This window comes from Mastigoproctus giganteus, chromosome 7 (assembly GCF_048544385.1).
Source record: "Mastigoproctus giganteus isolate SK-2022 chromosome 7, ASM4854438v1, whole genome shotgun sequence".
Lineage (NCBI taxonomy): Eukaryota > Metazoa > Arthropoda > Arachnida > Uropygi > Thelyphonidae > Mastigoproctus > Mastigoproctus giganteus.
This window is the reverse complement of record NC_143581.1, coordinates 142,588,585-142,604,345: the sequence shown is the minus strand read 5'-3', so window position 1 is coordinate 142,604,345 and position 15,761 is coordinate 142,588,585. Positions and strand designations below refer to the sequence as shown.

At 37.2% G+C, this 15,761-nt stretch overlaps 1 protein-coding gene across 2 annotated transcripts in view; it reads left to right on the top strand.

Annotated features, from left to right (window-relative positions):
* Positions 1 to 14,344, top strand: part of LOC150083238 (uncharacterized) — a 193,022-nt gene extending 178,678 nt beyond the window's left edge. For both annotated transcript variants that reach the window (XM_090377927.1, XM_090377926.1), the window contains one exon: positions 14,106 to 14,344. In XM_090377927.1, coding sequence (XP_090234053.1) covers positions 14,106 to 14,190 — 85 coding nt within the window. In that variant the 3' untranslated portion in view covers positions 14,191 to 14,344. The remainder of the gene's footprint in view (positions 1 to 14,105) is intronic.
* The last annotated feature ends 1,417 nt before the right edge of the window (positions 14,345 to 15,761 follow it).

Sequence of the window (15,761 nt, the reverse complement as noted above, 5' to 3'; positions counted from 1 at the left end):
TAGATTGTTTATATGAAATGCAAGTAGATGGTAGTACAATTATTGCACCAGCACAGCAGGAAAACAAATTTCATAATCAGAAATGCTGACAGGTCATGTGAGTAATTCACGTTTCTCTCTTTCTGGTTCCTGTATGAGGGCTAAACTCAGTTTCATTGAAGTTGACACTGAAAATATTTCAGCAAAATGGCTAAGAACAGATAGCAGCTTAACTTGACACCGTAGTTCTTATTTTTTTTTATCTCAGAAGGTGACATTTCCCCAATAGCTTTATCACTCCACTAGTGATAAGGCTACTGTGAAAATGTCACCTTTTTCCAGAAAGATTGGGGTTGGGCTTCCCCAAGACCCAGTTTGTGACTGAGACTGGGTCACTCAAGTAGTTATTTGGGGGATATTCTCATGGAATCCTCTCCTAAGCATCTAGAACAACTATTGTACATCTCAAATTTGGGACTGCTATAATGGTAATGCTTCATAAAATGCTCAGCTCACCACATCACATTGTGTTAAAAAAGACTGGGATCTTTCATGTTTCTTAAAATGAGATGAGTATTGAGTTAACAGATCAGGTTCCAACAGCTTCAAAACATTATCAGTACAATGTGATTGAATTGTAGTACCCACCAGTACTACTATTCTTATTTTTAACACGTCAAGTCCTCCTACATATATTAAAGCAGGTTACTAAAACTGTCCAGTACAGACCTATATTCCAAACATCATTAAGATGTTTCAAGTGGCAGAAATAGTCATCACAAATGAAATTCCATGGATCACCAGTTTGTGCATGGTGTGGTTCTATACCATGAAAGTAAAATCTGCATAGTTTCAAAAGCTAATGTATATAGTATGGAGGGGGCATCCTGCATATTCTTGTGTATTTTTGAGATGGCAACAACAAAAGTAAATACAAAACAAAACTAAATATTCTGTATCGAGAAACCAAGGAGCTTGTACAACTAATTAATATTTTTGAACCCTCATATGCTCAGAAGGTTATGGGAATGTGTTTTTGCTGGAATGCTGATGGATATAAGCATGTCACCACCAGAGTCATTTGCACAAGCACAATTTGAGCCCACAAAAGCTAGGTAAAAAAGACAAAGCCATTGCTACTGCTATATCAGTACTCCCTAAAACTTTAGCTCAATCAAGGCAGAATAAGAAAGGGAAACTATCAAAAGTAATACCCATTTCTTAGGAATGAAATGAATGTATAAATAAGAGGCTATTGACGAATCAGTCCTGGAAATGTTAGTGGAGATCAGTATAATGACTTTCTCTTTTAAAACACAGGCCATCTATTTTATCTTTTCCAAGAAAGATAAAGCTATGTGGGATTTAAAAAAAGCCCCCCCCCCACCCCACCCCAGATAACGGAAGAGTACACTATGTCTAAATGATGGAAAAATTCACTCAAAGGAATTTCCATAGCCTCTCTACTACAATTTGGATGATGTTAAGGCTATTAGTGTAATAAGTACAAACTGTTCTGTCTCTGTTTGGAGGAGATATATTTAAAATCAACTTGTAATCTGCAATATCAGGAACTACATCATCTTCTGTAAAGATAGATTAGAGGATAAACTCTCCAACAGTGGAGTTTCTATCCTTGTAAGAAACCACACCCAAGTCAACAGATCTCTTGCACTAGCAACCTGGAAGTGATCAAAACTTGTCCGGCAGTTGAGATTTTCTGATTGTCTACTGGGTGGAATCGATGACCCTCAGGAAGATTTTAATGGATGCAACCTCCTATTTATATCCTCTTCTTTAATGGATACAATCTCCTATTTATATTAGCACTACGCCAATAGGGCTAGTGCTAATATAAATAGTTGTGGTTGAACACATGCATGATTATAACATTACTCCAATACTGCAAATCTTACAGCTTTCTGAAGTCTCATGCTGGAGTGTGATATATAAAATGTGTAAGTCAGCAGATGAAGCAGAGCATATCATGAATATGCCTCATCTGTTATCCAGTCAACTAGTTCTAAAGTTGTGTAGGATAAAATTGAAAAAAATGAGTGATATCTTTCATATCATATATTGATCTTAGGGCATAATAGCTCAACGGCTGCAGAGCCAACTCAATTGCTGATGCTTTGGAAGAGACCTTTATGGAGATTTCAACAAGAAATTACTGTCTACCAGATTTTCTTGCTCTCAAAGAAAGAGAAGAAAAACTGGAGCTTAATTTTTCTTCCAAGGTCTTGAACCATATAACCAGATATTTATCCTTTATACATCTAGTTCAGGAGGACCTGACAAGATCCACCATGATATTCTAAAATATCTGTCATTAACAGCCAGAGATCACTCTATATTTGTACAATTGAATATTTATTAAAGGATAAATTTCCAGATTCCTGGTGGATGGGGATTGTTTTGGCTTTTCCAAAGCCAGGAAAGGATCCAGTGATCCTGAATAACTACTGCTCTATAGCACTTAATATAAAATTAACTCACTTTGTGTAGTTTACTGGTAAATTATGTGACAACGTAGTATAGCACCTTCATGTGGAAAGGAGATTAGTGAGTTAGCATTTTGACATCTGTCACTCTGACCTTGACTGCAGATAACATTTGGCATTCTTGGCTATCTAAAAGCATTGACATGGGCACTTGTATTTGGTGAGGGGACTTCTCAGTGATACTGCTGGTCCTCCAGGTAGAATCACTGAGTTTTAATGCCCACAGCCTAGGTTCTACACTATCATCTTAGGAATCCGGCGTATTTTCCGCATGACAAGAGGGTTATTGAAAGACAACAACAGCACATCAGTGACCACATCAACTGTTGGGCAATGGCTAATGGTTTCAGGGTCTCATCTGAGAATACTGTCTGAGTCCACTTTTGTCACAAATGATACTTTCACCATAACCATAAATAAAACTTGGACAAACAATCATTCCAGTAGCTTGTATGGCATTTCTTCCCCATGTTCATCAGTGGGCCAGTTGCACAAAAGGACTGAACCATCATGCTGTCTCATCTAATAATTAAAAAGCAGACTGATGTAGTTAATCTGCCTCTATCATGCACTGGTCTGATCTAAATTAGACCCAAGTGCATGCATCTGCAAGAAACAGCCTACTATGATAGCTAGACCCAGTTCACCACCAAGTCATCCACATTGCTACTGGAGCATTTCAACATCACCTGGAAGAGTTTTTGTGTCGAAGAAACTGAACCACCTCTATTGCTTCAGTGAATACAACTGTTGCTAAAATATGCTTTTAAAATGAAATCCCTGCCTCCAAATCAGATGACCTACGTGGACATCTGATTTGGAGCCACTATGGAAAATTCTATATCACACTCATCAGACTGCCAACCATCCCTTTGGTATTCCTGTCCAAGAGCTGCTCAGACAGCTTAATATCATGGTAGACAATGTTAATGTTGCCCAGTCACCCCCTTTCACTCTGGCATGCTCACGTTCCACCTCTCTATTCTCTACTCTAAAGCCAGCATTTCACCTTCTGTCTATTTACAACTCTATACTTCCCATCAATCTGCTTGCTTAGATTTCCTGCCTACCTTCACTGATGGTTTGAAATCAGTCATCCGTGGGATCTGCTGCTGTCTTTCAAGACAGTACCCTATCTGAAGAAATTCCCCATGAATGCAGTATATACACTGTAGAGTTGCATGCTATAGAGCTAGCCTTGAACCACATTACAAGTAATAACTATCAAAGGTGTATGGTATGCACAGATTCCTTAAGTACATTACAGGCTCTATCAGTGATTAGATATAATCTTCATCCAGTCCTGTCCAGAGTCCAGCAGAAGTTATACTCTTTTTTTTGAATCTAGGTTTGACGTCTGGTGATCTGGCAGATGCTGCAGCCAGATCTTCACAATCTCAGAACAGTTGTAGCCTGTTAGTCCCCTATACAGACTATAGACATGTGATACTCGAAATTATTCTCCCAGTGGCAACAGTTTTGGCCAGGCACAAAAAATTAGATAAAGCCTGTAATCCAACACTGGCAGTAGGGTCTGTGCAGGAACCATAGGGAGGAAGCTGTTCTTGCTTGTCTCTGTATAGGACAGATGACTCTCCTATGTGTGAGAATTGTTAAAATGTTTTAACCATTTGGCATATATATGTGTGTCCACGTTACAGACATAAATGTGTTTTTTATTTTAGGGTTCCTTAATTACCTGACCGAGCCTTATACACTCAGTCAAATTTTATCTGACAAGGACCATGTCAGCCATTTTTAATTATTTAAAAATGAATATTTTATACTGCTGGTATACTTTAATCATTATACCATTTGACAACTAACTTTATAGGTCACTGCAGTGTTTTCCATGACTTGGTTTTGGTACGTTATAGCCTTAGTTGCTAATGCAGCAATGAAACCTAAATGTAATACACTCACTGACGAGACTGTTGTTTACAGAAATTACTCTGCAACTGAATAGTGTGTTCATTACATCCTCAGCTGAATGTCCAGGTTTGAAGCCCAATCTTTTGTCCAATTGAAGGTTTGCATTCATGTAGTGTGTTTCTGGGCAGTGCAGGATTAGCCTTTCCAATACCTTGCCCAAAATTGGTAACAAGGCTATTGGGTTGTGCTGTATGCTTTTGGGTCATTCAGAGGTTTTTTTCTCTGGATTCTTCAGAATTAATCTTAGGTTTATCAGTTTTCATGTGATGGGAAATATTCATTTGCTTAGATAATTATTATGCAAATGGAGCAGGTGCTGAAACTGTTTTTTGGAAAGAATTTTTATCATTTCTGGTTTGATTAAGTCACGATCAGGGCATTTCTTTTCCTTGGTTCTGCTGAGTGCATTAGTTAGCTCTTCTGTTGTGAAAGGGGGTTCTGTATCAGTAGATACATATGCCCCATTCTCATTACAGACATTTCTTTGTTCAGAAGTGAGAGTTTAGTCATCATTCAGGAACAGAGTCAAGGATGTTATTGACTGTTTCATCCCATGTTGGCATCCTGTTATGGTATCAGTGGTGTGGACTGTGTCTAATTTAGGCATAGTCCACACCACTAAACCAGCCACAGGATTGTGTGGCTGGTTTAGGACTCTGACTGGTGAAGTAACTATTAAGTCCTCTTAAGTCATGCCTGCACTGTCTGATCTATTGGATATAGTCTATCAGATGAGTAACTGCATGATATTGGGGACCTGCAGTTTGCATCTATGGAGGCCAGGATTTTCCTGCCAGACAGGATGGATAGAGTTGTTTGTAAGTAATGTAAGTTTGGTCCAATGTCTTGGCCAGGTTTTCAGTATAATTATATTATATGAAAGCTTCCTAGGTAGGAAGTAATTTGTGTACAGGCTGCTGTTAGGGATTATAAATTACTGACTTAATTACTGTTAGGCTTGTATTTCTTATTATCAGGGGAACCCAATGTGGTATCCAGGGTAGCCTCAATAATCCTGTATGATCTAGGATATCCCTAAAACCTACCCCATGGGTGTAGGGCTCTTGGACAGGCTATTTTTTCCCTTCTTTTATAATTTTGATCTGATCTGCAACTGCGCAGGCTCTCTGGGCATTAAACTGTAGGAACTTCAAGTTCTGGTCAATATTGTGATTATGGTGACTATTCATAATCAGTTTTCTGTTTTTTCTGGTTTACTGCCTTAATGAAGGTAGGACACTTTGGGTTCCTAACTGAGTGATTAAAGGTCAGCCCAGCAGTCTTATAATTGGCACACTTGGCCTCCTGCATATTTTTACATTCTTTGTAATCATGGCCTCTGACTGTGTTAGTGGCCACAGATTGATTCTTTTTGGGAACAGGTCCAGAATTCAATGATCTGCCTTCTAGCTACAGCAGTGATTCTACCTGTTTGGTCTATCATGAGTTTTTAAAGTTACAGTCATGTATTTATGATTTTTTTCCAGGGCAGAACAAGCTGCTTAGAAAGTCTCTCCATTTTCCTTGGGAGTATTAACTTTATCTTTTGTTAGTTTTCTGGGAAGGTTATTTTGGTATAGGCCATAGGGGATTCTTTCCTAGATATAACAATCTATTCTCTTAGCTTTGCTTGAAGTAAGGGTAGGCCTACTGTCTTCCTCCTCTGAATGAACTGGAGAGGACTTTGTTTTAACAATAGGTTTAAGTCCTGTGGGTCAAGCTTAGAATCTGAGGACATTTTTGTGCAATAAAGTGTGTTCAAATTTTCATCCTTATACTTATGGTTTTACTAAGTACATCAGTAGTTTCTGCAATATCTGGATTGAAGGAGTCCAGAGGGCATTAGCATTAGCTTAGGCATACGATGTAAGAAAGCAAGCTTATGCAGCATCAGCCAAAAACAAACAAACAAAAAAAAAAGAAACCCTCCCATTTCACTCATCTACTCACTCCAAATGCTTATCCAGCTCAGCCTTAAATTTATTTAAGCTATCAACTTCCACATCAAGAGATGGATTGAAACAACAAGAATTGGTAGTTCAACAAAGCTTTCAATATTTAAACTAAGTTCAGCAAAAGGAGGGGTATAGAATTATACCCCTCCTTTTGCTGGAAAATGTGGGCATGTGAGTTAAACCCTCTAATAAATCAAAGGATATCATAACAATGGCACCATTACCAATGCCTAAGAAAAGAAAATGCCCAGATTTGGCTAGGAACTTAATGAAGATGGTAATTATTAATAACTAGTAACTTCATTATTAATAATAGAGTCCCTGGTTAAAGAAGTAGTACAGGATGATCTAGATAGGCGTGCAGTTATGCTTCAGTCACATTAATAATATTTTTTTGTGTAGTGCCAATTTTTTACATTATAGAGAGTTGTTGTGTAAGTAGTTATAAATAGTGAATTTATTTGGGGAATACACCTTGGCATGCACATACAATTTCTTTTGTGTAGGGTCAGCTGTTTAACGTATGAAGTGTTTCTGCCAGGAAAGTGCATTAAAAACATAATGCACATAAAAACATAAAAAAGATTTTAATTATTTCTCTCGAAGAAAAAATTAAAATCTTGGATCAGTTGAAAAATGGAGAAAAACAAGGAGTTGTTGTGTAAGGATTTTGAATTTAAATGGATCAACAATTCGTACAATCAAACAAAATGAGCAGAAAATCAGAGATAGTGTTATATCAGAGATAAGTGCAAAGCGCGTTGCTCGTGTATGTGATATTTTAATGGAAAAAATGGAGAAATCTTTAATGGTTTGGATTGAAGATTGCACTCACAAGAAAATGCCTTTGAGTGGAAACCTTATTAAACAAAAAGCTCTCAAAATTTATCAATATTTAAAGGAACTTGAACAAGATTTTTCAGAAGAAAGCTCTCAGCATGAATTTTGTGCCAGTAAGGGCTGGTTAAAAAATTTTAAAAAGTGATTTTATTTGCATAATCTTCAGCTCCAAGGAGCATTAGCAGACATAGATGCTGCCCGAAAATTCCCAGAAGAACTTTTAAAAATCATTGAAGAAGGTGGATATAGTGCAGACCAGATATTCGATACAGACGAATTTGGGTTAAACTGAAAAAAAATGTCACAATGCATTTATATATCGAAAAATGAGAAAACAGCTCCTGGATTCAAAGTTTCTAAAGACAGAATTACTCTAATGTTTTGTAGTAATGCGTCAGGTGATTACATGACAAAACCAATGTTAATTAACTGATCTTTAAATCCTTGTGATATGAAAGCGATTGACAAGTCCACCCTCCCTGTTTATTGGAGAGCCAACAAAAAGGCATGGCTTACAGCTAGCATATTTGAAAATTGGTTTTTTAACTGTTTTGTGCCTGATATAGAAAGATACACAAAGAAAAAGTATATCGACTTTAAAATTTTACTAATTTTAGATAACATGCCACGGCACTCAAAAAATTTAACCCATCTGAATATTAAAATAATTTATTTTCCGCCTAATACAACGTCACTTATTCAACCCCTTTTTATATAATTTCAACATTTAAAGCCTATTATATTCGTCAAACATTAGAATTAATTTTGGGAAAAATGGAATCTAATCCAACCATGACACTGCTTCAAGTGTGGAAAGAGTTTTCAATATTTAATTGTGTAAAAATTATTTCTCTATGTGTAAAGGAGTTAAAACCCTCTACACTGAAAGGTTGCTGGAAAAATATATGGCCTGGTGTCGTCCTTAATCAAAATTTTGTACCTCCTGTGGATGCTGAACTAAGTCGTATAACAAACTTAGTACGTGTTTATGGTGGTGAGGGATTTTCCGATATGGTTGAAAATGAAATTCGTGAATTAATTGATGAAGAAACAGATTTAAATGAGGAGGAATTGGTTCAAGTAATAGAAGACGGCAAACCAAATACATATGGTGAGGAAAGTTCCACTGAAGATTCTGAGTCCATTAAAGAGTTTAGTCTAAAGAAATTAGCAGAAGGATTAAATTTGGCACAAAAGTTAGGAAGCTATTTTACGGATAATGATCTCTCAACAGAGTGCTCGGAAAAATTCAAAAGACAATTGGACAGTTGTTTAGCTCCCTATTATGAACTTAATAAAAAATTGCAGCATAGTGGTAAGCAAGATCTTATTACCGACATTTTGATAAGAAAACCAGCCGAAGTACCCAGTGAGAATTATACAAATGATGTCGAAGAGATTTCAAGTGATAACAACATCTGGCCACTCATAAATAAAGAATATCTAAGAAATATTTTTTCTGAAGACAGTGATTAAAATAACCATTTCTTTAATTTTGAAATTTATGCATTATGTGCAATGAAATTTATGTACAATTCCTAATTTTTATAATTTTATGCTATGTATTTGTTAAATAGTTAGTTACACGAATTCTTGAATGAATAAAATAAGATTTGTTGAATGTCATTGTTGTTTTTATAATTAAAAAACACTACGGAACACAATCCTACATTTTGTATGAAACCTGAACCTCATATAACGTGTGATATATATATATATATATATATATATAAAACCGTTTACAAATAAAAGAGGCAAGACAAACTCTGTAACCACTATACAGTAATACCCCGACTTACGCGAACTCGGAGTTACGCGGTTCTTGATTTTTTCGTTTGGCAACGCTGCCGCCCACTATCTTCAAGGTCGTTTTCATATGTTATCGATATACGGTGGGACGGCGGAGAGTGAGAGCGAAAGATGAACAAAATTCAACTTTGCTGCTTTTATGTTTTTTATATCAGTGAAGGGGAAACACATTTCACCATAATAACGTAAAAACCAACACAATTCCAGCTATCGGTATGCAATTAGATCGAGTTTACTACCAGTTTATAACAGATTCCACTAGCAGAAACACAACTGGATTTTTATTGTTTTATGGTAGTAACCCCCTAGATATGTGAGGTGTTAATAGTGTATCTCTGCCTTTATGGTGTTGTTTATTCAGTTGCTACATGCGCGCAGCTTTGTTTATGCGTATCAAGGGTGCTTTATTCCCTAAAAACGAGTAAAGGTGTGAAAAGGAAGCGTCCTGGTAACGACACTGCACACTCAGAGAGAAAAAGAAAAGCAATAAAATGTGTGTTCAATCTTGGGTGGTCGGCACCTAACCCGATTTTTCCCATAGGGCCTGTTGTTTATTGCACGAGGGTTTATAGGAACACAATTAACACTATCGTTCTATACGAGGACTGACTGTATCGATGGCATATGAAAAACGACCCTCAGTGTTTCACTTGCTGTGATACGCATTGGACGTGTTTCGTGCGAACTCTACGTGCACAATTACATACGATTCTACGATCGACGAAAGTTTTCTAAACCCTTAAAAAACTATGTCGTTCAAACGAAGTAAATCTGATTCTCCTGCACCTAGTAGGAAAAGGAAAACGATATCTTTGGAATGTAAACTTAACATTATCAAGGATTTTGATAGCAGAATGAAAATTTGTGAATTGGCAAAGAAGTTTGAGCTACCGGAATCCACAGTAAGAACAATCATAAAAGATAAAGAAAGAATTCTCGAAGCGGTGAAAAATGCTCAATCCTTGAACTCAAGCATAATTCGTAAACGTCATGGTATTATTGCTGAGATGGAAAGAATGCTGAAATTATGGTGTGATAATCAAGTAAAAGTGAAGAATTGTCCAGTCGATCAGAACACTGTGTGCTATCAAGCTAAGCTGATTTTTGAGAGGTTGAAAGAAGAAGCTGGGGAGGCGGGCAAAGATGAAAACTTTGTAGCTAGTAACGGTTGGTTCAACCGATTTAAAACTCGCTGTAACTGGCACAGTATCGCGGAGAGTGGAGAGGCAGCAAGTGCCGATAAAGAAGCTGCGTCTTCTTTTCCTGAGACACTCAAGGCTATGATAGAAGAAGGTGGCTATAGCAGTGAAACCGTATTTAACGTGGATGAGACTGGCCTGTTCTGGAAGAAGATGCCTAAAAGAACTTTTATCACGCGTGAAGAAAAAAGCTTTCCAGGCTTTAAGGTTTCCAAAGACCGATTGACAGTGATGCTTGGCGGGAATGCAGCTGGTGACTGCAAGTTAAAACCTCTCTTAATTTATCGCTCCGAAAACCCAAGAGTTTTAAAAAACATATCTAAAATTAGTTTACCAGTGATTTGGAAGTCAAATCATAAAGCTTGGGTGACAGCTTCCGTTTTTGAGGACTGGTTTGGTCATCACTTCATACCAGAAGTCGAACGTTATTGCAAATCTAAACAGATTCCATTTAAAGTGATGCTTCTTATTGACAATGCACCCGGTCACCCTCCTGCCACCCTAATTAATTTCGACCCACGTGTGAAAGTTGTGTTTTTGCCTCCAAACACAACCAGCTTGCTTCAACCGATGGACCAGGGAGTCATCAAAACATTCAAGGCCCACTACACGAGGCGTTCGTTTGCACGTCTGAATGAAGCTATGAGACAAAATAGTGATATGTCTGTTAAAGACTTTTGGAAACAATTCAATGTTTTAGATGCCGTAAGAATCATTGGAGAATCTTGGAATGAAATTCACAAAAAAACATTGAATGGTGTCTGGAAGAAACTTTGTCCATTTTTTTTCAAAAACGAGACGAAAACAACGCCAGAAACTGATCATGTCGCTCATGTGATAGAAGAAGTTGTTAATCTTGCCAGGCAATTAGATTTGGAAGTCGATGGTGGTGATGTCAACGAGCTGTTGGATTCACATAGTCAGGAGCTGACAATGAATGAGCTCATAGAGATGTGTGAGCAAAACGTAACTGAATCCGACACTTCAGACCCAGTTCCACCAGAAAAGCACATGACAATTGCAAACTTGACAGAAGGTCTCAGCTCAATTGAAAAGGGCTTAAAAATTTTAGAAAACATAGACTCCAACGAAGAACGCGTTACAGTTACAAAGCAAGGAATAAAAAAATTATTAGCTTGCTACGAAGAAATTCTGCGTGAAAAAAAGAAGGCGCTGTGTCGTCAGACGAATTTGTTAGATTTTATGAAGCCATCGACATCGAAATAACTTTTTTAAGTAAGTCATTTATTTTTTTAATATATATTTTGTATTAATATGTATAAAGAACTGCAATTTTATTAATATTTTTCTTCTAAACTAGTGTTTTTGTTAGTCCTTGGTCCCAATTAAGCAAAATTTATATGTATTTATATGCAAAGTTTTACCCCGACTTACGCGATTTTCGTCGGACCCACCTATCGCGTAACTTCGGGGTATTACTGTACTAAAGTTTATGATGTTAATATGCCACAAAATACTTATAGCCAATCCACCAAGAAAGCAGAAACTTTCTTGGTTCACGTTGCCCTTAGTGTCTCAGTAATTTTTTCATGGCACCCTTAGGCCAAAAGAAATACCTAACAGTTCCGTTTATTAAGTAGTTAGGTCTAAACAATTTAATAAGTAATGTTGAAACTGTGGACTATCTCGAGCTAGCAATTTTCAAGTTGTCTGACAGATGTCAAGTATGACTCTGTTTTCCTCAAAATTTAAAATATCCCGTGGCGCACGGTTTGGGAACTGCTGCGTTAACACAATCAATGGCAACTGCCCCTTGAAAAATGAGAAGGTAGAGCTCTAAATCCAAAATATTTTCAAATAGTCAAGCGAAATAAAATAAAATAACACAAAAATTAAGTACATTTGAATATAATCTCTTGTTTTATCAGGGGGGATAAAATAAGAGAATGCACAATCTTGGTGGGGGCCACCACGATTGTACATCTTAAGTGTTCGAACGAGATGGCAGGGTAAAAGTTCAATGGATTAGAAAGACGGACAAAATGCCATCAGTAGGCCATTTGCTTTTCAAGAAAAGTGTTTCTGAGACCATTATATAAGAACTAGGAATAATGGAAATTTGTTAAGAATATAGGTAAAGAGGGGTGTTGCTTTCAGTACATCATCTTTTCTCAGGTCTTGATGCTCATGGCAATTAAACAAGACGTGTTCCCAGTCCTCTCATGTCCCACAAATGCACATTATGTGCTCACTGACCCCCAAGGCTTTTAGTTTAGCAAAAAATCGAGCCAGGTTCAGTAATAAAGAATGTGGATTGCAGATTTGAATTGAACCAAGCAGGCACACCTTTGCCAGGCTCGTCAACATATGGTAGAAACTTTTTTGTTATTAGTCCATTGATACTGCTATCCCACCTTTTCTGCCATACCCGAGGGGCTCACATCTGGTGAGTTTGGGCTGGGCACACGCAGGGCCCTGAGCTGGATATCATCATTCTTCTCTTTCTTGATGATTCCCTTCTACTCGTACTCTCTCTCTCTCTCTTGGCTGGTGCAGCATAAGCCTCAGGCTTCCTTGCACCACATAGCTAATAATAATAATAACTACATCAGGCAAGCCCATATACGCTTATTTTCCTACTGGTAGTTACAGTCACATTGCACTGTAATCGAGATTCTCTCATTACTAAGATTCGGATTTTTATGACCTTAAAAATGTCAAAACACAATGAAAATATGTCATTAAATTTAACCAAATATGACCTTAAATACGACAAAATAATTTACATTTACATACCATATAAATGATAATATTTACTTTATTTATTCTTTTAAAGTTGTACAATGACTTGTTTTACAAATTTCTAACAAGTAATATAATGTAAATATCACAATTTGCAAGGTTTTTTTTTTAAGTATAAACATTAAAATAAAATTTTTTAAACATACAAAAGCCAAAATGTATAGGCTGAGGTACTAGGCTACTAACACTTAAGTTGCTAAGTACTTTCCATAGCATTGCAATACCTGTATCCACTCAATGTTTTGGAGTTAATCTCCTTCTATCATCTGCTAATATTCACTTGTGAGCAGACAAGGACCTCTCAACATCACAGGATGTCATTGGGGCAAAATTAAACACCTTAATCACATCGGGAGCTAGAGGAAGTCCCTCAACGGCCCTATCCTCTAAAACTTGGGAAATTTTGCATATGGTGGGATAAGCCGGGTTTCTAGCGAAAACTGCATCTAGTTTATTAACAATTTTCTCTCCGATCTCCCCCGGAACTTTTTCATCTTGTCCTCTGGTTTTCGAACAATCTCTATAGCTTTAATTAGAGGCATATCTTTCACCTCCAGTTTAGTAATTGAGAAAGATAGGGAAGAGAAATTACTGTCAATATAAGCAACATCGTGGGATACCTTCTCCTCAGCAAAAATTTCCTGTGATTCAGATATGGATTTAGCTTCTTCGGGTTCCAAGTTGTCAATTACCTGTAAATAAAAATAAAATTATTCATGGCTATAAATACCATGTGTTTAAGTTTTATTTAAAACGATAACTAACCTCCTTGATTGCTGTAAAATGTTGGCCATAATACGACAGTGTTGAGCCAGGTCCCCCATCTTGTGATTACTGGCTCTGGGGGACGGTGGAAGATCAGGGTGTATTTCTTTTAAGAGAGCTGTGCTCTTGTGGGCACCTTAAGGAAGACCTTTTTAGTCAGTGATATCAGCTTGTCAACGTCTTTAAATTCCTTGTTCTGCTATACAGTGGAGACCATGGGCCAAACAAATAAGATGTTTTTGTTCTGTCATTGTCCTGTTTAAAAAATAAATCTTTTTATATTATATTAAGTTAGTTACTTAAAAAGAAGTGTAGTGATATTAGAACATTGTTTTATACTTTACTTTATTCTATACCAGGTGCAGAAACGTCCTTGAAACACTAGACAGCATGATTTTGTATGAGAGTTCCTTGACTATGCAAGTGGTAGATAGGAATGAGTGAATTTTTATATTCTGTTTAACTGTACTATTACATTCTATTTTGGATATAAAATATTGAGGGTAAAAATTAAAATAAGTTAGGTTTTTGAAGTACTAGTTTTGTAATATATCTTTGTTTAAACTTTGCTGAATTGTAAGTTATTTTAATTTTATGATTGCAGTTATCTAAGTCCATATGTTATCAAAAGTTCTCCATCAGTCAAAAATAATAATATAGCTGCTTTCAGTTTTGAGAGCTTTTAGTTGACAGATTTAATAATTTTATTTTATTACAGATGTGCAATTTTTCAATCACTAGTTCATTTTCCTAATTCATATAAAAATTTTGGTTTAATTTTATTCTCTGTTTATGCCATGTAGTTTGAATAAATAACAGAAGCCACTTTCACTGGAGAAATGAATGTGTATGTTGACTTTCCAAGCCGCAGTCTGCTATTGATATGCATAAAGCAAAATATCATTTGTGTTAAAATGTATATCTGATTATCTTTTTTAATATATATGCCACCTTATAGAGCGAAAAAAGCTTTTAATAAATGAATAAAAAATGCCATAACCATAAGGCGATATAAATAGCAATATTACAAATTTAGATTACACAAGTTATCCATAACTATGATTATGACAGTGATAGTTATGTACTCGTGTAATGCACAAAGAACTGCATATACACTGAGTGATCACTGAATTATCACCACCTACCTAATACTTCGTAGGTTTCCCTCTTGCCCTCAGCAGCAGCTATGCGACGTGGCATTGATTCAACAAGATGTCGGAAGCATTAAGGAGGTATGGCCAACCAAGCTGTGTGTAATGCGGTCAGTAATGCAGGTATGGAGGTGATTGGTGTATCCAGATGCCTGATATGCCTTTCCATAGTGTCCCACAAGTGCTCTATGGGATTGATATGGGGGATATGCTGGAAGTCAGAACTGTGTTTCTCAAACCATTCCTGCACAACAAGTGGCTGATGGCTTGGTGCATTGTCATCTTGGAAGACACCGTTGCCATTGGGGAAAAGTGTAACATAGACGTGTGTACACAGTCAATAAGCAGTCAATGATAGCGGAGACCAATGATGCATTGTTCCACATGCACCAGGGGTCCAAGTTCCTGCCAGTGAAACATGCCCCACACCATACAACCACCTCCACCGGCTTGCACTTTTGATACCATACATGATGGATCAAGAGCCTTATGTTGTTGACGCCAAATCCATACATGACCGTCCACGGTGTGGAGTAAATAACGTGACTCATCTGACCAGCACACCTTCTTCCAGTCTTCTAACGTCCAACTTGCATGCTCTTTGCATCAGGCAAGTCTTTTGCTGATGAACCTTGGTTAGGTAAGGATGCTGGGGGAAGGGGGTTGTCTGCTGGTATAGCTCATACGGTGTGCGAGCGTGCAATGCATGGTTATGCCAGATGTTGTTCCAGGTTGGCCCATATTGTATTGGGTAGTCAACTCTTCAACAGTGCTTCGCCTATTTGCCTGTCTGAGTCGTCGGACCCAGTGCTCACCTCTAACGTCAACCTTTCGCTGACCTTTGCAGTTTTGCTGTCTGGTTGT